Source organism: Xenia sp. Carnegie-2017, unplaced genomic scaffold (assembly GCF_021976095.1).
Source record: "Xenia sp. Carnegie-2017 unplaced genomic scaffold, XeniaSp_v1 HiC_scaffold_16, whole genome shotgun sequence".
Lineage (NCBI taxonomy): Eukaryota > Metazoa > Cnidaria > Anthozoa > Malacalcyonacea > Xeniidae > Xenia > Xenia sp. Carnegie-2017.
In genome coordinates, this window is record NW_025813469.1 from 5,480,442 (window position 1) to 5,506,291 (window position 25,850).

Here is a 25,850-nt window from a genome sequence, read left to right on the forward strand (position 1 = left end):
AAATTTGCTGAACTTACTTGTGTATGCAAAAATTGTCTCAGCTCGTGAAACGCTTGAAACATTAAGTACTTGAAAATTTGTTTACTAAACCTACTTGGATTTCAATTTCTTCGCTCCGCTTCTCTTCTGCGCACCACCAATTGAGCTTACACCATTCTTGGAATCTTTCTGTTGCTGATTGACAAACTCGATAACTTGTAATCTCTCAACCTCTAGCAACTCGTCCATTGCAGTATTGCCATCCTGAAAGTCAAAACAAAGATGTTTTTAATTGAAGACACCTATTTTTGAAGCAAACATGTTTCGTGCCATTGATCGCAGGTGTTTGTTGTGAGAGTAAGCATTACACGAAATACCACAAGTCAACTTAATCCTATTATATCATTATAAATTCAAACAATTAGATCGAATGCCTCCATACCAGTGTTTTTACCTGACAACACGTGAAACGTCACGTGACAACAAAAGAACTCATATTTTAACGTGCATTATCAAAAATGAACGCAGATTTTTCCATTACCTCAGGATTTTCCAAGAAAATTTCGTTACTGCAAATGTTTGTGCGACAAGCCAAGTTTTGTTTTGCAGTGTTCAGCAGGTTTCTATAACCGACGATTTCCGTATCACGCGGTAGGTCGAGAGTAATTCTTGGAAACACGCCCTCTCCAGTTAGCGTGATCACTTCCGGTTTAAAATGGCCAACGCGAATCTAGGTGTTTTACAAACATGAAATTGTGAGAATTGATGAGCATGAGCAATTTTCGTTTCCACATTACACCATTTACGTTCAGAGATGGACATAAGGGAGGGTATTCATTCTTCGCCAGGAGGAGGGGTGGGTGTAGTGCAGCAGAGTTAATTTTCCAACAAAATATCAACATATCGAATAATTTTGTGTATTACAACTATTTGCAAACTTCCCTACAAGTTACTAATATACCAATCAATAAAGCAAAAGCAATTGTGCCAGGGATTAGTGTTCAATAGAGCACACTTCTAGAGCAGGTGCAACACTGTCGACCCTCCAGTCTAGGGCTTGTAATGATCTGCTCCCGATTTCTCCTAAAGATCTCCTCGGTTTGCATAAGCCTGTGTAAATACAATAAACAACTTTTCTTTCCGAATTTTTTTCGCTCAGGTACTTAATTATCAATATGCTCCACTAGCTTTATGCTTTTGTATTCAGCACTGTATTGCTCTGCAAATACAATTATACAAATTGTACAAGTAAATATAACTTGTTTGATGAACAATTCCAAAGTCAAATTTTGCGTGAACCTAAACAAAACTTTCAACGAGCATGGTCCGACACATCTTCAACAGTGAATAATGGCACAATTCAGTTGAGCAAAAACATTTGCAATCGAAAATGAAATGCAGACGAAGTCTTTGGTATTTACTTACCGTGAAACGTTTTTGAAACACAGCAGGAACACCAGGTAAATACTTGATAACGATAGTCTGTCTTTGTAAAGCTTTTACGTGACCACGGTCGGGTTTTACAATTACCTTTGAGCAACCAGAATTTGACAATGTTTGGTCAATGCACGTTACGAAGTCAAGACCAACTCTACCAGAATTGTACAAACTGATTTCAGAAACTGTCAACTGGTCATACAACTAAAAGAATAATAGGAATTTTGTATTGAAGATATCACCATGAAATCATAAATGTACACAGTTTTCTATAACTTTGAGACTGCTTCAAGATCGTAGCTTTAGACAGTGGCCAGGCGTTATCTCTCTGAGATTGCAACTAAGCCGTCTTGTGATCGTGACTAACTGAACACTAAGCCACGAAGCAATGACTTTCATATTGCAACTGTGAAATTTGCCTCAAGCAATCACCTTAAAATCGTCATAATGCTATCTCCTTGAGATTACAACTATATACTATATCCCAAAACTATCACCTTGAGATTACAACTGTATACTATCTTCCAAAACTATCACCTTGAGATTACAACTGTATACTATATCCCAAAACTATCACCTTGAGATTACAACTATATACTATATCCCAAAACTATCAACTTGAGATTACAACTGTATACTATATCCCAAAACTATCACCTAGAGATTACAACTGTATACTATATCCCAAAGCTATCACTTTGAGAACGTAATTGAACACAGTTCTACCAAAATAAGACAAACCTGTTTTCCAAAATTAACATTCTTTCTGTTAAAGAAATAAGACGCGAGCGAAGCGCTTCCTTCTAGTAGTACGTCATATTCAGGTCCACCAATAACAGAGCAGCGTGCAATCGCCTTTGAGTGTACACCCGAATGACCGTAGAACGTGAATTGTACATGATGACTTTCGTTCGGCTTAAGCGTTCCGTACAGAGGCAAAATGTCAAATACCTTATAAACGTGAAAATAGCATCGTAGAAAGTCTTGACTAGTGCATAATTATGCATGCTTAACGCGCCTATTATCATAGTCAACTTTGAAACAAAATCAACTTTGAAACAAAATCAACTTTGAAACAAAATCAACTTTGAAACAAATGACGTATGAAAAATATATAGCAAGTTTCAAATTCAATAATAGGGGAGGGGAGGCTCGTATCTATATATTTGAATGAGTACGTAAATGCAAACTAAAATATACCATAAACGAACCTCTTGAATTCCTAAGTCAGTTGAAAGCACGCGAATCTCCGTTTTTAGGGCAACGTTTTCATCTTGATCATTTGCCTCGTTCTCAGGCGGCGACATCACATTCATTTCTTCCTCAGTTTCTGGAGAAAAACCAAGAACTTCTTCATTCTCAACGACGGCTTTTTTCTCTAAGAAAAATCAAGCGACAGTGATAAAATGACAGACTCGAATATTCAAAGCACTTTGTGCCGAAACCAATGTTTCGAAAGCTTTCTTGTATCCTAGGAAACAAGCAGTAGCGGATCCAGCGTTAGTCAAAATAAATTATAGCTCACAATTTTAAATTCAAAGTACTTTCAATAAAACATCGTTGGTTTTCGTTTCTAAAGTGCATAATTTTACAAATGGACTTGCCTCTAAAGCCTAGTTCTCATTCATCGCAAAACGTAGGCGATAGAGCTTTTAAGACGTCAGCGAGTACTTACGATCAATGAGAACGCATTGAAAATTGCGTTGCCGATTTTTTGACACGGTCACCAAACATCGGCGCTGCCATCGCAAAAAACAAAATAGTTTGTTTCTTGCGATCATTGGCGATCATTGTTGAGTGCTACTTGCTTAAAAAATCTTTTAGAACGAGAATCAGTTGAGTCGGGCAACTTCGGCGACAAATTATATTAAAAACAATTGAAGCTGAAACAAAAATTATGAACTTTAAACTAAAAGGAGCCATTTTTTCTTTGGTAAGAATATCAAAGCGCGTAGACTTATATATCATCGCTGATTTATGAGAACCATTCGTGCACTGGCCATCAACGACCATCGGCGATAAACGTCGCCGATTCTATAGCGACACTTTGCATTGAATGAGAACTAAGCTGAAGGCCCTTAGAAAGGTTAATACATTCCAAAATGTGCCGCAGTAATTTATTTTGACGTGCCCTAGATCGGTAATGGCAAATGAGAAAACTAGAACACAAAAATCATGCGAAAGACAGCGTCAACAAATATAATAACACTAACCATTGCGAGTGACAAATTCCTCGATGTGTAGATCACTATCTACAAACGACCAATGATATTTAACGTCCATTGGACTGTTGTTAGTTACAAGGACACTTTGTATCACTTCGGTATCGTTCAGTATACAACCAAAATTCACCTGGGTGAAAAAAAAAAAAACACTTTGCATCTCAACTCTTTCGGTTCTGACTCTCGCGAGTACAACAATCTGTTGTCAAGCTCATTCTTATATTTATAACGCCATGGCGTGTATAGTAAACTGCATACTCTATCATTATATAGTCCCAAAAACAAAATGAGTAGCTGATTGGAAAGATAGACTTAAATATGAAAAGAAAAACCTTGAATACAAAACATTGTTTTATGGATTACACATATCTTTATAGAGTTATTATCATATAAGTCATGGTACGCAGGGTGTCACATGAAGAACGTAACCCGTACAAATAATTATGTATGCACTAAAATGAAATTAATCGGCAATAGCTTTTAGTTTCGCCTTGTAAGATAATGTCGCTTTTCCTTAACAAAGCATTCGCGTAATAAATTTGAGATATAAATCAGTGTATGACAGTACTTTTAAGTTTAAATTCGTTTTGCTTTGGAATAATACTAAACTAACCCTGATAAATCCCAGAACTGAAAAGTTCATTAAACAATTTTATTGCTATAGTTACATTATTGAGCATAATAATTTCAGCAAATACATAATTAATCTATGTGTGTGTTCCTCTTTTGTTTTTTTGGGCAGAGGGGCGGAGGAACACACTGTATATTAGTCCTTAAGTAAAACGTTTTAGTAAATTGATAAATTCGTAAAAGAAAAGATGTATTCCTAATTATTCAGGAAAATAGTCTTAACTATTCTTGAACTCGTTAACTTAGTTGTAGTTATACTACGAGAGAGTTTTCAATAAACTTTACATAATATTAGCTAATGGCCATTACGGAAAATACTTTTAAGCAAATTACGCGATCCCATTGATATTGTATGAAATATCTATAATGAAAGCTGTCAAAAAATTGGAAAAATTACTTTAAGTTTTACAAAAGAGCAAGGCGAGGCTTTCCTGAAATCACATTTCCCTGAGCACAGACTAAATTAACAAGTTAAAATGAATCAATTCCATTCATAAGCCAGAAATATACAATAAGTATCATGTCTAACACTATACTGGGAGTGGCATCACGTCTAACACTATACTGGCAGTGGCATCATGTCTAACACTATACTGGCAGTGGCATCGTGTCTAACATTATACTGGCAGTGGCATCATGTCTAACACTATACTGGCAGTGGCATCGTGTCTACCACTATACTGGCAGTGGCATCATGTCTAACACTATACTGGCAGTGGCATCATGTCTAACACTATACTGGCAGTGGCATCATGTCTAACACTATACTGGCAGTGGCATCATGTCTAACACTATACTGGCAGTGGCATCATGTATAACACTATACTGGCAGTGGCATCATGTCTAACACTATACTGGCAGTGGCATCATGTCTAACACTATACTGGCAGTGGCATCATGTCTAACACTATACTGGCAGTGGCATCATGTCTAACACTATACTGGCAGTGGCATCATGTCTAACACTATACTGGCAGTGGCATCGCTAGTGAGGGGGGAACAATATTCATATAGTCATGTTTTAATCAAAAGAACTTGGTTCTAAATCACTAATGTGAATGAAGTATGATGTACCCTTCGGTGCTTCACACGTAACTCGTAGAATGTAATGCAATTACGCTGCAGCACGGTATATAGCTACAGTAACAATCCTATACATACAAAAAGCTGACGACAGACTGCTTACCTCATCCGTTTCAAACGTAAGATTTGGATAATACACGCCTCCATTCAGTTCCAGATAATCCTAAATCAACGAATAATTCCATAACATCACTTAGCGAAATTATTCTACTAAATATAATTGAATCGAGTTGACAATCATTGACGAACAGCATGCGGTACACACGCGTTGACTGATAGGCACTGAACATGAGGTATGGCAATTGAAGAATTTCTCAAATCTATTTAAATAATTGTACCAGTTATTGGAGCTTTTGAAAAAAGGCAAGTTTCCAGATAAAAGTGCTGCTATATAGCCTAATTTCTAAGTCTGACAAGCAGAAATAAGCATAATATATAAAATATTCTAAGTTTTTGATCATCTCTGCCTTTTCAAATACTAAAACACAAAAAAAAATAGAAAAACTAGGAAAACACTTTGTTGGTGTTGAAAAAAACAAATAAACAAAGCCTTACAATGCAGCTACAGGGTGTAATGAATGGGGAGTGTAGGATTAACATGTTTGTGGATAAATATCGTCCAGGTTAATAGTGTCCTGAGAAGGAATGTTGGTATTGATGTAGACTAACGTTTCGACAACCTTAGCGGTAGTCATCTTGAGAGTCAGAGCGTAGGACTCTTACCCTCCGTTGTCAACATCCTTAGTCTTGCAATAATAGTAGTAATAATAGTATGGCCAAAAAATGTTTCTGATCAAACCAAGTGGTTCAGGATAGGCTTTTTTCCAAAAATGACGCATGCCATAAAATATAAAACAATAGTAATAATAAATCTATGTTCAAGTATTTTAATTTGAAGTGCCCCACCTTATGTGGATGACCTTTGTAAGTGACCATGAGCTGTCCACGTGCTGTTCTCGAAAAGGCGTTATTCTCAAACGCTGGATCGAATTCAACCACGACTCGAATACTTTTCTTCACGTCCAATGTCACCATCTTCGCGCATCGCGATATGAAAACAACGAGAATTTCATGTCAAAAATTGCAAGAACAAGTTTTATTGAATATTAAAAGATTAACAAAATTAAAGTAAATGAACAATTTACTATCGTTTCATCGATTCGAAAAACACTTTGACATTATAATATCGTGTTGAAATTTCAAAGAAAAACTTCAAAGCTAATGCTTTACAGATCGATTTGCATCATCCCACAGATTACTAAAAAACTTTGCATTTTATGCAGCCCGACTAACTCAAACGCAAAAATAAAAACAAATCACATATTGCTCAAAAATAGTGTTCTCCCCTGGTTTGCTCCATATTTACAAGAGCCTTAACAAAGTTTATGAGTAGTGAGTAAAGCTCACAAATTAAACTCACAGTTTATGAGTAGTTAAGCTTAAGCTCTATTGTTTTAAGCTCACAGTTTATGAGTACATGTATGTAAGTAATTATACCCACCCACCCCAAAAAATTAACGAGTTTGCTACGCTACTGATGCAGTGATGCAGAAATGCCTGTTTATAGTTCTTTTTAGTCTTTTCGAATCGTTTCAACTCAATAATTTTATAATAAATATACAAGTGCTGAAAGTTCGTATTTTCGTCAACTGCGCAATATTGTTTTTAGAGTTACATAAACTGATTTGGAAATGTAAATTTTTTGTAGAACTGCATATTGAAAAACGCTGCCGAGATATTTTTCATTTAAACTGCCAAAGTAAAATAAATAAATAACTGACGTCATGGAGAAGCCTTCCAATTTGAGCTTTCCACTCTGCCCTGGATGAAGGGATAATCTTTCTGGAGCAAGTTTGAATACGGGACCAGGGGATGACGGCGTAGACGAACTACTCTATAAAATAACGAGTAACGTGAAAAAATAAAATTATGATGCAATGTAACTGTGAGTGAAATGAAAAAAGGGTGAATTCTATTTTAGATGGTCGATTTTTCTTTTCTCGCCATCTTTTAAAGTTCAAGGCGATGGGACGATCGATTACGCTTATTCGACAACCAATTGTAAAAAAAAAGATTAAGAATAAAAGCATGAAAATCATTATTGTAATTTAATATCTGTATGTGAGCAGCCTTGTTTAAATTCTGAAAATGTAAAAAGTTCCAGGTTTAACGCTTTGACTGTTATGTAAGTGAAGATACGTGGAATTGATTTTTGACAGAAATGTTCGATTATAATCGATAATTAATTGATTTTTGCAAAGAATTTCCAGTGATTGATATGGACGATTATGATCGATAATTGATTGGTAAGGATTTCCAGTGATTGCTAGATAAACTTCAACTGATTTCCACCACAACTAAAAACCTTAGAGCTCAGGTCCTCGCAAGAGGAGAAAGGAAAGATGTGAATATTCATGCTCTCTGCTCTTGCCCGACGGATTTCTTTTGAAAGCCAGTTCATTTTCAAAACAAAACAGACAGGAACAAAAGGTTGCTAGATCAGCCCGATTTTTTACCCATTATATGCTAATTTTTCAGCAAAACTATTATTTATTTCTTTGGAAATGTAATTCCATTTATTGTTTTTCCAGTTATTAAACATAAAATATTGGCATTGTAGGAGTAAAAACGGGCTGGCTTTGCTACTGGGCACAAATGACAACATAATGATCCCCCCCTCCCTGTTAGCGATCTAGCGAAAGCCCTGCTAAGAGCCAACAAACCTTGGGGCATATCGTCTATTTGGCCTTGCAACAGTTTCTAGCAGGCAAAAAATCGCCATTTTCTCGAAACGTTTTTGGACCAATGTGATAAAAGACAATCTAGAGCAAGAAAATTTAAAGCGCTATCTTACTTCTTTGAGTTTCTCCGACTTCTTCGCACGTCGCTCTTTATTCAACTTCGCTTTGTAATTTGAGAAACCTTCGGTCATCCAGTAGAGTTGCTGAGATCTACGGCCATTATTGGTCAACGTAAACGTCTTGCAACAAGAACTGTGACTGAACTGGGGCCCGAAATTTACCACGGGAACTATTGGAGGATCAGAAACGATAGTCGTTCCCATGCCGTGCGCGATCACGTTAATGGAGCCAAGTCGATTTTCTCCAATGGTGATGACGACTTTGTCTTGAAATCTTCACGCAAAAAAAACACAAGATGCTAAAAATGTGAAATGTTGCAAGATTTTGTAATCCGAGGACTGTATGCATTTTTGAAGAAATCGATCAAAAAAAAGTCAAAATTTAACAAGTGAAAGATTTTTTGTTCATTCTTTCGCATGCAGGGACGAAACTAGAACGCCAATTGGTCGGGGTGCGCTATATATTCATATATTCAGCTCTGCCCATTTGATTTTTGCTTATTGTGTAGAATTTCAATTTTCCAACAACAGATTAGAAAAAAGGACAATGCTAAATATACCACAAAAATCTTTGGTATTTGTAAACAAAAAGGTGTCAATAAACAGGTACTAAACTACTAATACAAAAACAAAAGAGTAAACCGCGGTTTTTGTCTATGCCACATACGTCATTGAAAACATTTCTGCAGACAAAAAACCTTTCTCTCGTGAAGAGCACAGCGAGATGGACATGGACACTTTTAAAGTATCTATTTCAACCCCAGGAAAATTATCTGCTGAGATAAAGTCGACCATTTTAAGAACAATTGCAATATATTTTCGAACACGAAAAATTTGATCTCCCCTTATTTTTTGGACATCAAAATTGGCTTTTTTCGTGTTCGACCGTAAAGTGCTATGACTTGGTCTAGTTCACCGGACGTTACGTACATTGGAGAACACACTGCTTTTTAACGCTGAAGATTATAAGTGAAATTTGTATCAAAGTCAAGAAATTTATTTTTTATTAAACTCGAGTTATATTATGCACTTTGTGATTGAATCACAGTTTAGTTCTACAGCGTTAAAAAGGAGCGTGTTCTCCAATGTACGTTACGTTGGTTAACACAACCCAATCACGACACATCACGGTCAAACACAAGAAAAGCCAACTTTGAGGCCGAAAATGTCAAGGAAGATCAAATTGTCGTCTTACAAAATATATTTCAAATGTTTTTAAAATAATCAACTCTATCTTAATAGATGATTTTCTTGAGGGTGACACATAGCGCGTTCAGACTGAGAGTCAGAGTACGATACCCTGTTTCAGGCACAAATCTGCAGGCCTTTCACACTACGCATTACCCAGTAGCTTCGTTTATCTTTAATTTCATCTTTTTCATTGTAACAAGTTTTAAAACCATGTGCTGAGTAGGTGCTTCTCCGTATGCATTACTCAGGTGTCGCCAATTACAATGGTGCCCGTTCCCGAGTACCGTACCAGGGTATTGAGTCTGAACGCACTAATAGACACTTTAAGCAAGGGCGGTGGAAGATTGATAATTGGTGGTGATAATATTTATATATCCATGTTCTACAGGATTAGTTTCTAATATAATCAATTGTAATTATGAAATGTAACATATGAGCATATGAATATAGCCCTCTAAATTATCAATCTTCCGCTGTTGCTTTCAAGTCAGATCGACACATAGATCCAACAATGCCACAGCACAAAAAAAATTCTTTAAAAAAAAGGATCAAACTGACGCTTTAAAAACAATGATGGATTGCTACCACTGATATGTATATTACACTGGATAACGCATCCATGTATAAAATATAGTAAGATAATTGAAGCCGGAAGTTGGCTCATCTGATTATGAACTTCGGGGGGGGGGATCGGTCCCACTTTACTACACTTTTGTATTACAAAATCACATTTTTTCGTTTTTATTCGTTCTACAAACTATTGATTTGAGCAAAATTTTTTTGAAAGAGACAGAACAACCGGCAAAGATATTTAATTCTACAAAGTTTGTCTTCTTGGCTTTATAATGGCAGAAAATTGAGATGGTACAAGGTCGACCTGCATGGTTTTGAAACAAACTGGAGATTATATGATGTTGCTGCTTCTTAAAAAAATGTAGAAATATTACAGAATCCTACTACTGCTACCAAAATTTCATCTGCAATGACGTTTATGGAAGATTGCTACAAATTTACTTATTTAACAACACTTTAAATGAAGTTAAATGAAGATATGATCTTCGCACTTTGCTGGACAATTTAAGCAATCGTCTCAGGACCTGAAAAAATCAGGTGACTCAACGGGATTCGAAAAAAAAAAAAAAAACATGAACCCAACAATATTGACCTGCTCACCACTGTGTGACTTCATAGCTCAGTTGGTCAGAGCACTGCACCGGCACCGCAGAGGTCATGGGTTCGAATCCCGTTGAGTCACCTGATTTTTTCAGGTCCTGAGACGATTGCTTAAATTGTCCAGCAAAGTGCGAAGATCATATCTTCATTTAATTTAACTATTATCTTTTTGTTACGTGAAAGTTCTTTCTACTTTTTTTACAAAAGATTTCAATTTTTTTTCCTCTAGATGTCATAAAAATTTGCCTTAATCAGAAGTTTGTAAAAGGAATAAAAACGCGAAAACTGGGATTTTGTAATGCAAAAAGTATAGTAAAGTGGGACGGATACCCCCCATGAAGCCAGTAGCAAATGATCGATCTTCCGGCTTCAATTTTCGCAAGAGATGCGTTATCCAGTCTAATATACATATCAGTGATTGCCGTAGTCACCTCATACAATCATCAACATTAGCAACTATGGTGATTTTTATGTCTTCCTCCGGGGGCACAACGCCTTCACGTGGTTTGATAGAAAATGACGATTTTTCTCGCGCCTAGGTCAAGAAAGGAAAGAACAATGATGTGAGAAATTAACAGCCGATATTGTGTCGATAACGATATTTTATGCCAATTTACAAAACTTAAACGTCATAAACTATGCCACTTTGTGCTCACCAGTCACTGCTTATGTGATAAAAAAATTTAAAATTCAAAGTGGCTATTTACACTGCAGCAATATTGCACAACCGAATTGTCAATTGACATTAATATCATGTGGAACTAACAAATTGTAAGAAGTGATAATTTAACAAAAATTGTTAAGGTAATATATTTACTATTGTTAAACTATGATTTATATCAAGTGCATTTCTAATTCAATGAAATGCCTAAATACTAGCATTGTGAGCAAGAAAAATATTGATACCAATAATTCTATTTTAGACCCGATACACAGATATTGAAATGATGATATAGGAATTGGTACATCACTAGTTGATAAAGAAATAAGAATGTGATAATGCAAAAATCCGACAATAGAGTGTAAAGTTGGTAAAATAATATCGACATGTAGCTGTAACAAAAGTAAATGATCTAAACACGAATTTAATATAGGAATGTGAACAATCGTTATATTTGCGACAATAGCAATTAATGAACTGTAAATGTTTTACCGTAGAGCAAATGAACTTTGCTGGTATCAACGACTCGTTAGATAAGGTAAGATAACGTTCCACATCTAACAAAACGGGAATATTTCCCCAGTCTAATTCAAATGGAGTGACTTGAACGACCGGCCCTTCACCAAAACAACGAATTTGGACCTCCTGCAAATTTGAAGAAATCGCCATTGGTTGATAATACGAAATAAAAAGGATGCAGTTTGAACAAATGAACATATTCTTGCCTCTAGTCAGTAGTGCCGATAATTGGGGATGGGCAAATATTCATATAAGCATGCTATATTAGATTTCTGCTGAAAACAAAAGATTTCAAAAAAATTAATATCGTATATCCTGCATATATGAACATCCCCCCCTAATTATTGTTCTAGGGGCGCCATTGTTTCAAGTTTCCTATTATAACATATTATACTTTTGATGAAGCTAAGATCTTCCCATAAGAACAGAAACATATTCATATTTATACATACAAGAGGTGCTTTGCTGCTGCCCTGAATCAAAATGTAAGCGACAGTGTGATTTTCCTCCAGTTTTTCAGCGATGATTTGCAAAGGTACCGTACTGACAACGCGTGGATGGAGTAAGCCCTGGCAAACGAATGTTACACGATATAAAATCACGCAAACAAGTTGATTTTACTGGTACAAATATATACATGCGACAAATAAAATTGAAAAGCCGAAGAAAAAAAAGCTTCTGATATGTACCTTTGCTTCGGGACTTGAAAAACGAATCCTGCTGGAATTTTCCCCCACCTGGAGAAAAATACAGTTAAATATTTTGTCGTGCGTACATGTGAAATATTCGGGTTTCCAGACACCCACAATTTATATTTTGTGGTTGTCCATTATAGGTGGCAAAGATCAAAAGACAAAATGATTTTCGCCATGATGGTTGAAATCTGAATTTGAAACAAAGAAAATGCTTTGATAAGTTCAACCAACATGGCGGCCATGACGTAACATGCAACCATTGAACCAAAATACATGGAACGATGATGTTAGAAAAGTCTAACAATTTTTGAAACCAAATCTTACACCCAGACACGCGTGTGTAGTTCAATCAATGAGCTACTTGCTTCAGGTAGCGTTCCATGTATTTTAGTTGAATGCATGCAGCCTACCTAAACGAAGGACACTCGCAAATTTAGGTTATTGCATTTGACGTTTAACATATATTTAATGACATGTTTTAGGTGCAGCAAATTTTCAAATTAGGGTAATTGGCTTTAGCACGGAAGCATAGTTTGTACAACATCCAGGTTGGTGTGTGGGGGTCTTGGTGGGGATTGTTGGTGTTAATGTTGACTGACGTTTCGACAACTTTAGCGGTAGTAATTTTCATTTAAAGTTTTACTTCAGTCGATTTTTTTACATAGTGAGCATTAAACACCTTTTAAAAGCTGTCAAAGCCCATGCTTGAAGCAATCACAAAAAATGATTTTCTTTCTGCTTTGGGTTTGTTCTCCTGGAAATTACGATGGAAACTAATGCGAGTCTTACCTGTGAAGTAAGTTCATATCTTGCAGGAAGATCTGAGTCGTTCATCAACTCCACTGTCATCTCGTAAGGATGTCCAACGAAACATTTTCCAAAATCCAATAACGGGGTGAGAATGTTAATGGCGGGAACAATACATCTATATGAATGATGAAAACTTCATAAATGATAAGAATTATTTTCATCAATTATTCAACAAATGAGCCTTGATTGAGCTACGTCCCGAGTCTCCACGACGACAAAAGCTCGAAGATATGAAAATTGAGAATGCTCAGTTAGGAATGAGTTTTAATCGTCACTATCTCCAGAAGTATACATGCTATAAAGATGATTTTTACACCAGTTGAAAGCTCTCGACAAGACCGTTTGAATGAGCTTTCAAAGAGCTTTCCCGAGAAAAGGTCGAAGAGATAGAAATTGAGCATTCTCAGGATGGAATGAGTTTCGGTGTTTGCCAAATTCAAACATATGTACATAGTTCCAATCTCATTTCTATTTAAATAGCGTTGTGTATGTAATAAACCAATCCATCAACATTCAATCAAGTGGAAGCACGTATACGTTGTGTGTTGTATCACTAAGGATAATAGTACATAAGCCTAAGCAATAAATCTTCCCAGATTTTAAAGATATATTTTCCACTCAGAAACTTTCCCAGACTGGCATTTCTTTTTCGAGGTTTGCATATCCATATCCGATTCAAGCAAACAAATAAAGACGGCAAATCTTAAAACCTCTCTGCACTCTGATTGGACATACGATTTTCTTCCCTAGTGAAAAAGTCGTATCTGCATTTAGATTGCACATACCATATCTTTCACTAGTTACTGTTTTTCACTATTACCGCTAATGATAAACAAAATATTAATTGCAATCCTTCTCAACTCACGCAATAAAATCTTACGCACTCACAAACCATGAAGTAATCTATTTATATCAAACAAAACCAATGAGCCACAGAAATCGTGATCAGCGTTTAATGGAACCCACTGTGAGCAAAATTGAACAAATATGTATGATGGTACGGCAACAGGTAGCCACCAAAATGTAATCAAACTAAGAGTGACCCCTACCGTCCCCTTCCTCTCTCTCTTACACAAAAACCATTGTGGATAGAACAGGTAACAAAACTTACTTTGCCAGCATCGGCAAAGATGCTATCTCCTTTCCAACACCTTCTACATCAACGACCAAAGACACGATGTGCTTCTTCACTATAGTTGATATCAACTCAATCTATGAAAATTTTAAGATATTTCATTGCAATTTGAACTAAATTTTTACGTGGTGTGCAATTGCTTGTGCATTTAAAATTTTCCACCTTAATTCCTTGACTGCTACGTGGTGCAAGCGTAGCAGTGACAGGAGTGATATTGAACTCTTTATGTCTGTGTGGCAGTGTACCGTTATCCTCGGTATGTAGCTCATTGACATCACTAGCAGGGACCCGTAGTGTAAATGTCATAGGAATCAGCGATGTGTTGATTAGTGAACACTTCTTTGTGTACGAAAAACCTGTAAAACAAAACGAGAATCGTGAATATATCCATACATAAGAAGGGATAGGTATTCCTCTTCATTAACTGAGAATAAGAACCAGTTCTGACAAGCTTATACGCTTGTATGTAGAAAAAAACGTGTGGTCTAGACGCAATTTGAGCTGTTGCATCATCGCTCTATTTGTAAAACAAAAATTTCGCAATTCCAATTGAATTTTCATTGAAAAGAACTCGTAAAATGACAGTAGACTTTCCAAAACAGTTTATGCATATCTCTTGTAATTTCTGATTTATACTTCAACTAGTTAGGTCAGATTGCATAAAGAGTCGCAGCTAATATAAAAATATCTTTAAAGGAGAAGAAATTGAATAAACCGTCTGAAAAGAGGAAATCAGCTGAAGTTTGGAAAATATTTCACATCGAACTATTTTATTGCTATTTCAGTTAGTCGAGGAAAATAATAAAACATTTATTGAGTTCGACTTTTGCAGGATATAAAATCATTCAGACATCCGTTTCAATACTTGCTCAATCTTATTCAATAATTGTTAATTATTACGTATGTAGTTGTTAAAGGGACGAAACTAGAACGTTAAGTGGGGGGTGAATATTCATATATTCAGCTCTTCACTGCTGACTTCTCTTGAAATTCTAATCAACTAACAAAACAAAAACTGACAAACAAAATCAATCAAGCAGTGCTGAATACACATGAATATTCAACCAACCAACCCCCAACTTAACGTTCTAGTTTCTCTCCGGAACAAAGTGTGGTATTTATACGGGAAAACTTTGTGTATTAACCGTTCGCGTATTAAAAAGTACATAAAACTCCAACATACCATAGGAAACAACACCAAAATCAATTTTCATAACGTCAAAATGAAATGTTGGACCAATGACTCGCCCACTACATATAATCAATAAAATGTTACAAAAGGACCATACATAGAAATTACGGAGGAGATGACAGTCGCTTACTGGACAGAGAACACAAGTTTCTCGGAAGATCCTTCAATTGACCAGAAGAAATCTTCGCTTAAATTGCCAAGGATTTGTGAACAGAAGTCGATCTGAAACGGCCAGCATGCATGAATCAACGCAATTTGGAAAAAAGCAAATATAAAGATGTTGTTTGCATTAAAGCTCTAAGTACCATTTGAACCAGTTACAAGGAATGCAATTTTTTACCAGATCTGGTAGCATGAGCATAAACACTTCCCTCCATTCAGAACTTCGTAACTAGTACATAGAGCAGATTAGAGTGTTTAAGCTCATCAGACCAGATCTAGTACAAACATCAGCATTTATGGTCAGTTAGCCATACTGGTCAGAACGTAACATGCTATGTGTAACTGAAATGTAGATTGAACCAAATTTTTTATTCGTAAAAATGTGATGCAATACACGCGTAATACCTTAATTGCTTGATAACCACCGGGTCGTACTATTCCTTGAGAAGGTAGAAATTTAAAAAGAGGACCAAACATAGATTGAGAATCGAGATATGAAAACACGGCATCGATGTCTCCTTTGTTTGCAAGGACAATCTGAAAGAAATCGGGAGATTAGAAAAACTCGTGGAAAAATAGTGGACAAGCGGTAGGATATCAAAAAAGCCAAAAACCTGAAGAAAGCACAAATCGTATACGAGAGAAAATATTTATAAATAAGGGTAAATGCACAGCTGCGCATTTAGCCATCGTGGATCGCACAGTAGCAGATTGGTTAAAACAAAAATTAACGATAAAATGGATGGTCAACAAGGTAGTTTTGACATTGTATACGTACAAGTCTTTCCATCTTCATTGAAGTCGTCAAATTTAAATCAATCATCAATCATCGATTTTTATTAATGATTGCAATCATCAACGAATCATCCATCATTAATGCTCTTCTCTCACTTTCTTATAGTCATTAAAGAATTATTGTCAACCACAATGCAGCGCGTGCTCAAATGATCTTCGCGGCCATTTTCTTGGTTGAATAAATAGACAAACGTTGTATCAGTTTGTAATCCGTATACTCTATGCATCTTCTGTGGATGTATAAAACTTTGTGTTGTTTTTGGATGAAAGAAGTATTGAAGCTTGCTAGTGATATTTTTCATAAACGTTCTGTTTGGGTGAGCAAAAAACTATTCAAAACTATAGCAAGCTCAACGGTTGAAAACATGCCTAAAAGAAGACCAAAACTTGGTATTCAAATAAAACTTGGGATTTTGAATCAGACATTTTTAACTATTGTCGTAATTGTATGAAGTGTCTATGAGAAAGACCATCGTGCATGATCGAATAAACTATCATATTTAGCACGACTATAAACAAACACGAGGCACGCGTTGCATTATGGTTGACAAGTGGGTAAAAACACAATAACCGGATCAAGCGTTCAAACATTAAAAAATTAAAAAATTTCTACAACATTGTCTTTGTGTCCAAACTTAGCAAATAATTGCATACATATAACACCTTAAAGGAAACCTTAAATCAAAGCAAACCTCGTATGAATGCTTTGAGTTTACAAAAATATTTCCGATATCCAGCGAATCCAATGAAAACATTACTCGAGGTCCTATGCCCTCCCCTCTTATCCTCAAAGGAAGCCTGGATTCTCTTCCCGATACGTCACAGTACATAGTTCTTGCATAGCTAAAGAAACAAGTTGACACAAAAAATGAATGGTTAAGTTCTGTTCTGTGTTTTTACGAATCTTCAATTATACATAAAAGCATCGCTAACTATTGGACTGCCAACCACAGCTTAAGACGTGTAATCATGCAAAAACACCATTCAAGGAAAAACAAATTCTTCATAATAAACGAGTTTGCAAGATGGCAACTTAGGAGCGCTCATAAAGCAAAAGTTCATATACGTTGCATTAAAACCCTATACAACATCAAATCCCCGCATAGTCAACAAAAAAAGGATAATGTTGAAGACTAATTTATCGCGTGAATAAAGCATATTCTAGACAAGTATAAAATTGAACATTCTTCAGTCACTTTCGAATTAAACAGAAAAAAATAAACTACACAAATCTGACAGCAATTCATGGAGAACGACTTTAAAATAAAGTGATTTTTTGTTGAAACATGCACAATGGGAAAAATCGTTTCTACTAAAACAATTGAGATTACGAAAACTACGCTCTTTACCTCTGGGCTTCCAAAGGAGAAAAAGAAATATCTATTTCCATTGAAGAGTTTGGCCAAATGACACCTTGCTAAAAATTAAATAGCAAAATAAAATGAGAAACGTACGTTCAAAAGCGATAGATAACATTAAAACCCAGCATTTTATTTAGGCGACTATTCTCACTATTGTTTAAGCGTTCTTTGAGTATAAAACCATCAACTTGTCGCAACGAAAGTGTATTTAGCCTAATTATAATTTGTTTGATAACATGTGCCAGGAGGAGACAATCGAAGTTAATTGATAAGCTACAGTCAGTTTGAAGATGATCGAACGATTAACAGAATGAAGCGTAAGTTGGTTTTTTAAAACAAAAATTAACAATACACTTACATAAGGTAGAACTTTAAGAACGTCATCTATGTAAATCAGTTTGTCCGCGTCAACAATCTGGAAAACAGCAAACACTTTATAAGTCTTGTGAAAACAAACGTCGATCAGTTAAACTGTTTTATTGCTGGTCATTAAAGGTACTTGGCAACACATTGAATTGCTTTTTTCATTGAACGTCGTTACTATAGTAACTTGTCTTCTTTCATTACATATCGTAGAGAGAAACTTGCCTCTTTCCTAGTTTGAAAAGAACGTTGAAGAATCGATATCTGATCGCAGATAGTCACATCTTGCGCGCATTCCATAAGAAAAACTTCCTTTTCCATTTCCTCTTCTCGTCTCAAATCCATCTTACATCTAAGTGCACAATGAAAATCAATGATATATAAAACGTGACTACATAAATGCGGTTTCCTATGCGTATGCAACAGTGAAAACTTTCATAAAAACCCAACCAAATTTAGGACCAGTCTCCAATTCATTGTGGTTATGTGATGATAACCACCATTAGCGTTCAACAGTAACGTATGAAAGAGCAAGCGCTTTCCCATCGGTATTGCAGACATTGCATGACTGTGTTCAATCTTTTGCATATATTATTATTGCAGCCAAGCTTAACATGTCCAGTGTATTAACATTAGTGACATCCATTGGTTTTAAATTTGATCAATAAGACAAACGAGACTCCGTGGATGAAAATTTGTGATATAATATGGTATTAAATCGTAACTGGCAAGAAAGACGGTTTTACTGATGAGTTTTACTGGCAAGAAAGACGGTTTTACTGATGTGTTTTACTGGTAAGAAAGACGGTTTTACTGAAGAGTTTTACTGGCAAGAAAGACGGTTTTACTGATGAGTTTTATTGGCAAGAAAGACGGTTTTACTGATGAGTTTTACTGGCAAGAAAGACGGTTTTATTGATGAGTTTTATTGGCAAGAAAGACGGTTTTACTGATGAGTTTTATTGGCAAGAAAGACGGTTTTACTGATGAGTTTTACTGGCAAGAAAGACGGTTTTACTGATGAGTTTTATTGGCAAGAAAGACGGTTTTACTGATGAGTTTTACTGGCAAGAAAGACGGTTTACTGATGAGTTTTACTGGCAAGAAAGATGGTTTTACTGATGAGTTTTACTGGCAAGAAAGACAGTTTTACTGATGAGTTTTACTGGCAAGAAAGATGGTTTTACTGATAAGAAAGACGGTTTTACTGATAAGTTTTACTGGCAAGAAAAATAGTTTTACTGATGAGTTTTACTGGCAAGGAAGACGGTTTTACTGATGAGTTTTACTAGTATTGCATTTAGATTCCCACCTCTCCTTGTGCTGTAGTTCTTCTGTAAGTGTGGCAAATCTCGTCCAGCGGAAATTAACGATATGATCGCTTCTGTTTTGTATTAAAACCGTCCTGTAGAAGACCAAAGTAGCTAAAGATCACGAGATGACTAATTCTCTATACGCTAGTTTCGTGTGAACGGCATTACCTTTGAGATGAACGCGATATAAAAGTGTTCTCGAGTTTTAAAGTATTTTTATCCAAACGTACATTCATGTCCAAGGCAGCACCATAGAGAGAGATGTACACATCTTCACCTAAAAATAATGTATTTTTGAATAGCCTTTTAAGCGATATGCACTACATACAGATCGTCCCATACATGAAGTATGGGACGATCTGTATGTAGTGCATATCGCTTAAAAGGCTATTCATATATTGGTTGCCTTGGCAGTAGTGCATTCGATTTGCTAATGCTATGTATCACCATCACCCTTCCCACCTTCCCACCATCACCCCTCTTCTCACCATCTCCACCCCTTCCCACCATCACCATCCCTTCCTACTATAATCATCCTTTCCCACCATCACCACCCCTTCCCACCATCACCACCCCTTCCCACCATCACCACCCCTTCCTACCATCACCACCCTTTCTCACCATCACCCCTTTTTACCACAACCCCCTTCCCACCATCCCTATCTCCATATTACCATGATCTTACCTGTATCGTAATGTAAAATCATGTTGCAGTCGTAATCTCCAGTTTTTAAAGCTTTAAACTCAACATGAATCTGCATGCTTTCTCCGACAGCCAAAATACCTTCGTCTGGCTTTACTGAAAACGGGCTGAAAATTTTAGTGAAATAATTGAGTTAAATGGGCAAAATGCTACTTTCAAAACAATATAAATTGTGATGTTTGCATCAATTATGAACTAGCGGCTGCTCACATGAGTTGTGCGGGGAGGTCTAGAATTGGGTGTTTTACATGCAAAATTCTTTCCCCACATTAAAAGTAGGGCTTGTATCATGCGCTTTGACGTTAAATACAAAATGGCTGGCAACAAGCTAAAATACTTTTTTGGGGGTTTTTCACACTTTCTTGATGCGTAAGCGCCCGTTCATGACTTTTTTGCCATCATTGTTGAAAAGCAATTCTTTATCACAACCGTATTTGTTACATTTTCAGCCAACGGTTGGAAGTTGCGTTCACATAGAAAACGCCACTGCCTTACGTCATAGACCAATAAAATGCAATATTAAAGTGTTTACGCAGTAAAATTTTTATATACTTTTTTATAACCTCAATTTTACATTGAGTGAAAGTGGACTAATTTCAACACCAAAAGTTGTCCTCTTGTGCGAATTTTTTTGACCGCCATGTTTGTTCATTTGACATCATAGGTAGTACGGACGTCGACAAACTAATAGCCGCCACTTTTGATGTCTATAAATTCAAGCTGAAAAGACGAAATTTAACTCTGTTTCCATAAAATGATGCTGAGAGCAAGTACGTTTGAATAAGCAAATAAAACAATGTATGAAAATTTCACTGCATAAGCACTTTAAAGAAGGCTTGCTACTGAATACGTCACATCCGTTTGAGCTATCGCATAAATTACACTGCATTAATCAAGCTCACATAAACGGCTTCTAACTCTGTTCTGGGAGCATCTTTTATAAATTTTTTATCATTTTTTGGTAGAAGTAAAAATACAAGCTATACAACCGAAAATGCACTACCATGCTGAAAATAGGGCCCAGGGATCGCGCAAACATCGATAATGGAAGGGGGGGCAATATTCATAAATGCAAGTTCTACTTTAGTAATTTTTAATGAAATCCATTTTGTTAAGAATTAACACGGATTAAAATCCCCCATCCTCCCCATCCCAATTATCCATCGTGCGCTGCCAACTTGTGACGTTTAAGGGAGCAAACATTTCTTCAATATTGCATAGACTCATATGAGAAATATGGGTCTATGACGTAGGCTACCATAAGATGTCACACACCTGTTCAAAGAGAGAGAAAATTTTGCTACTCTGTTTCCAATATTCCTGACAAACAAGGTCTTCGTGGTGAGATCTTTCACGGGACAACTGCCGAAATTCACAGCATCGGGAAAATCTATGATGGCGCGGCCTCCTATTGCTTTTACAGGAACAAGAAATTTCTCTCTTTCCGTAATACATATCAGTTCATGATGATAATCCTGAAGCACATAGGTGGACACGATATGAGATAAGGAAAACGTAAAGAAAGCATGATGTACGTGAAAAAGTTATTTCCACTAATATCTACGGCAAGCAACTTCACAGACATCTTTTTTTATTGAAGGCTCTTTTGCTCACGTGGTTCTTTGTAATATTTGATGAGATAAAGATTGCTCCAGGCTTCAATCAAATGAAAACTACTTGGTCGAAATTTACTTGGCCGACAAATGGTTGGCTAGCAAGCCAGTAGCAAATTGTCGAAAAAAGTTGCTACCGACTTGTTGAACTAACAACTTGAAACAAGAACAATGCGTACAATAAGTCGATGCAAAGTAGTGACAGACAGTAGAGGTAGAGGTAAAAAAAATCTTGTACTAAATACCACATATCACACTTACATAATGTAACTGTTAGCCTAGATTATATGACTGAATTCTGTTCTGTACACGTCACAGCATATGCGTTCTTGACTTTTTGCCCTGGGTTGGGATATTCTGGAAATTTCTAGTGCCTTGGGGAAAACCCCCCTCTCCCACCGAATATTTGATAGAGTGCTTGCCACAAACGCAAAGCTATCGCAAACATGCAAAAGCAACAAATTTTGACCGGAATTATTTTATTCTTTATGTTTCAGTTTGTGCATTAAGAGTAGAACTATTATTGGATAACGGAGTTTAATGTCATATGTAGTGGATCAAGTAAAAGTACATCAATCTTGGGAAATACACAGCGTAAGACCAATGCTTGAAAATAGATGCACAGGCTTCAGAGATTATATGGTTATTAACAGGAATGGATTATATTGCAATATCGATAAAATGACATCAAAAAATAAAAGTGGCTTGGTGAAAATGCACCAATGTTTCATATTAGTTGCGGGTGATCGGAACTCATGAATATGATGATTTCAGTCAAGGAAAACGCCTGAATTCTAAAAGCTCACTCACCATCGCACCCATTGAGTGCGACACATGAATCACCATCACACAAATGAATGACAAAGCCATTTCTCAATCGATGGCAAGACTTTCATTCAAACATTTCAAATCAAGACGACATTGGAGTGAAAACGACGTCTTCTAATAATCTGATGGAGGTGGTTTTTAAGCCAAACTTAGTGACTGTGAGTGAGCTTTTACTTGTGGCCAACCGGCCTTAAAAAATACTCCGCATAAGGCCGTGCGCCAGTACATGAAACATTGCAATAACTGCATGAGTTTAAATACCTTTTTTTGATCAGCTGTAAACTGTACCATAAACACTTTATCCATACCAGGAGCTACTTTATGACCGACGTCATTCGGACTGATCACTTTGAAATAAGGAGAGTCAGTCCCAGTCACCTTTATCAAGCGAGCAACCTTGAAATATGCAAGAGTATGGTTGAAAAAAAAATTCAGCTTCCGTTTGATTTTTTGCAATAGCAAAAAAACGTCAATGTACGTGTAGCGTGGATCACCAGGTGGTGCAGCCAGCCTAGCAGTGCCACAACCTGTAGTAGGGTAACGCCACTGCGTGGAACCATGGATAACTTACTTACTTTATCGTTATTTCTGAGCCTCAAAGGAACTTGATATGTTTCATAAGGTTCGTAGTTTTGAAACACGATGTCAGATGGAAATGGTTGAAACATGGGCTCGTCTATGTTCAAAGATGTAAACTGGAAAAAAAGCGAAAAACATTTAAGGAAAAATCACATTTGACAAAATTATGACTTGATGCAGAATCATTAGAAAGCATTTCAATTGTGATTCGGCGAGTACAACGTTATTGTCCATCTGTAAAAAAGTTGGATGAATGATGGAGGATTTTTGAAGGGAAGAGGTGCCATCTCTCAAATATTAGGAAGTCCCCCCGCTAAATACATCCTTCACCACTCAAGAAACATTATACCTCCTTCTTAATATTCAGCAAAACAAATTACTAATACAGTTGAACTGAGCTTCACTGAGCAATGATTCAACTCAGTACACTACCTATGGTGGCTACACTACTCGACCGCACAACAGTCCTTACTCACATACTTTGTCATACTTCATTTTCTTGCCACAGTTCACCCCCTAAAATTACTAGCATCGCCCCCGTGGAAAATATCAAAATACACCAATGGAGTAAATAGTGACAAAGGTGGAGTCAAAGTTGAAAGATCTTTCCCCTCTATCACTATCGATTAGTGAGTGTGTCAATTGGTGTTACAGTCATTGAATGAGAGTATGAGTGATCCAAGAGTAGAAGTCCTCTGTATGAGATAGAAGGGAAATGTCCCCCAACCCTACTTTTCAAAAATCAATGGTTTCAATAATTGTAAAAGATTAGGAATGAAAACTAAAACTACATCTGGCCACTTTTCAAAAGAGATGATCCCAGGGTTTGCATTGAGATTGGATTACATGCACTAGACTGTTTGGTGAAGTGTTAAAAGGTGAGTGTACCAATCTAATGTGACAATCTTAAATAAAGCAAAAAAATCAAGAAGTAATCAATGGCAATAGAATGGCAGTTGCACATTCAGTCTAAAAATTTAGAGTCCCTTTATTTCATAAGCTTGTTCTGCTTCATTAAATTCTCCTCAAATCAGATTAAATTACAGATTACAACACAAATACAGAACAGTGGCTTCAAATTAATGAAGTTCACAATGTCATTGTACATAAGTTCCTCCCTGCCTCCTCTTGTCTATTTACAGAAGTGGATCTCAATTTTAAACATAAAAAATTTTCTCAAGCCTTCACCTTCTTATGAGTGGTCTCAGACATGTCAAGAAGCTCGATAATTTTTGGTAGTCGCATCTCGTGTGTCTGCTTTAGTTTTTCCTCCGTTGTCTGTTGCATTTCAGCAAGATATGCTGAAGGTGCTTGCTAAAAAATATGGCCACATGTCAAATATTGACAAAGAAAGAAGTCAAAATACTTCAATATTTTTATTCACACAGAAATGAGATAGTATAATTCAATTGAGCAATATTGAAGGAAAAATACAGCTAGTATTAATGGAGCATTATAAGCTTGCTGATCAATTGTTAATGTTCAGGATGTGAGCCTTGCTTATTGAAACCTAACGATACAACAGTGATATCACAGGATACAGAAATTTTCCTCCAGTAGCCACTTAGATATGTTAATGGAGGATATTAGATTTTAACAGGAAACTAATAGCGTCTGATCACCATACATATGGCTTAGTAGAAAGCTGATGGCATATAGTGCTTACAAGAGTCACTCTAGAGGGCCCTCTGAATATTAGTATTCTGTGGTCGAAACGTTTAATACTGTTTACTCAATATGTAGTGTCTATTGTTTTATGTTTTTATTAAAATACTCTTTAGCTGTCATAATTTTTGTGGTAATATGTTCTGTTGAGATTAACTGAATTCTTTTGAAACCGTCTGTCAAGCAGAGCTGAGCAAAATACGTTCATTTCCGATGAATGTTTTAGATACTCCCCTGCTTTTTACACAGTTCAAGAGTTTTAGCAAAAGTTTATAAGCAAGCTCTCATGTACATATTATTTGATTTACTTCTGTTCAAAACTGTGCTTATGTATACACAATATGTGAGCAAGTGTTTTAAGATTTTCTGCCCAGTAAGCAAATGATTTTGAGCGTTTTATGCTACCTTCTCAGGCAAAAGATCGCCTCTGATCAATTTTGGATTTTTTGGCATCACAATTGGACAATGAATTCGACTCTCTTTCTTCATATAGTCGGCAGTTTCTAACTTTGATTCAAAGTTTGTCGAAGTTTTGACTTCCATTTTAAAGACTGAAAAATGATACAAAACAATTATTATTCTGCCATTTGCTTTCGTCGTGCAAGTTTCGTTTTTATCCGAAACGTTCACATCATCAAGTCAAACTCTGCACATAAAATTTCGTCGACCAAAGTTCTGCTTTGCTTTTACGTGAGGTCTCCATAGCAACGTAACGTCACCACGAATTTGGCCGCCAAATTTTGTTTCCTTCCTCGCGATGGCAACGCACGCTATGTTAATATTTTAGTGTAACAATACGTTACCAAGGTATTTTAAAAATTGATTGCGCGCTCTTTGATGCACGAAGCCTGTATTCAAATTTCTTTGATTATTTCTCTTTA

The 25,850-nt window shown here is 36.3% G+C and overlaps 1 protein-coding gene across 1 annotated transcript in view; it reads right to left on the reverse strand.

The window, feature by feature from the left end:
• LOC124435893 (hydrocephalus-inducing protein-like) overlaps positions 1 to 25,664 on the reverse strand; it is a 103,326-nt gene extending 77,662 nt beyond the window's left edge. The window contains 32 exon segments of the mRNA XM_046985826.1: positions 95 to 243; positions 521 to 709; positions 1,405 to 1,620; positions 2,158 to 2,367; positions 2,628 to 2,794; positions 3,630 to 3,768; positions 5,455 to 5,514; positions 6,258 to 6,386; positions 7,129 to 7,245; positions 8,206 to 8,485; positions 11,007 to 11,110; positions 11,729 to 11,881; positions 12,208 to 12,324; positions 12,445 to 12,492; positions 13,240 to 13,375; positions 14,372 to 14,472; positions 14,558 to 14,751; positions 15,579 to 15,646; positions 15,718 to 15,809; positions 16,155 to 16,286; positions 17,237 to 17,387; positions 17,894 to 17,961; positions 18,264 to 18,320; positions 18,494 to 18,620; positions 19,581 to 19,673; positions 19,750 to 19,858; positions 20,267 to 20,391; positions 21,560 to 21,759; positions 22,987 to 23,121; positions 23,301 to 23,420; positions 24,493 to 24,618; positions 25,375 to 25,664. Coding sequence (XP_046841782.1) covers positions 95 to 243; positions 521 to 709; positions 1,405 to 1,620; positions 2,158 to 2,367; positions 2,628 to 2,794; positions 3,630 to 3,768; positions 5,455 to 5,514; positions 6,258 to 6,386; positions 7,129 to 7,245; positions 8,206 to 8,485; positions 11,007 to 11,110; positions 11,729 to 11,881; positions 12,208 to 12,324; positions 12,445 to 12,492; positions 13,240 to 13,375; positions 14,372 to 14,472; positions 14,558 to 14,751; positions 15,579 to 15,646; positions 15,718 to 15,809; positions 16,155 to 16,286; positions 17,237 to 17,387; positions 17,894 to 17,961; positions 18,264 to 18,320; positions 18,494 to 18,620; positions 19,581 to 19,673; positions 19,750 to 19,858; positions 20,267 to 20,391; positions 21,560 to 21,759; positions 22,987 to 23,121; positions 23,301 to 23,420; positions 24,493 to 24,618; positions 25,375 to 25,512 — 4,250 coding nt within the window. The 5' untranslated portion in view covers positions 25,513 to 25,664.
• Between the last annotated feature and the right edge of the window lie 186 nt (positions 25,665 to 25,850).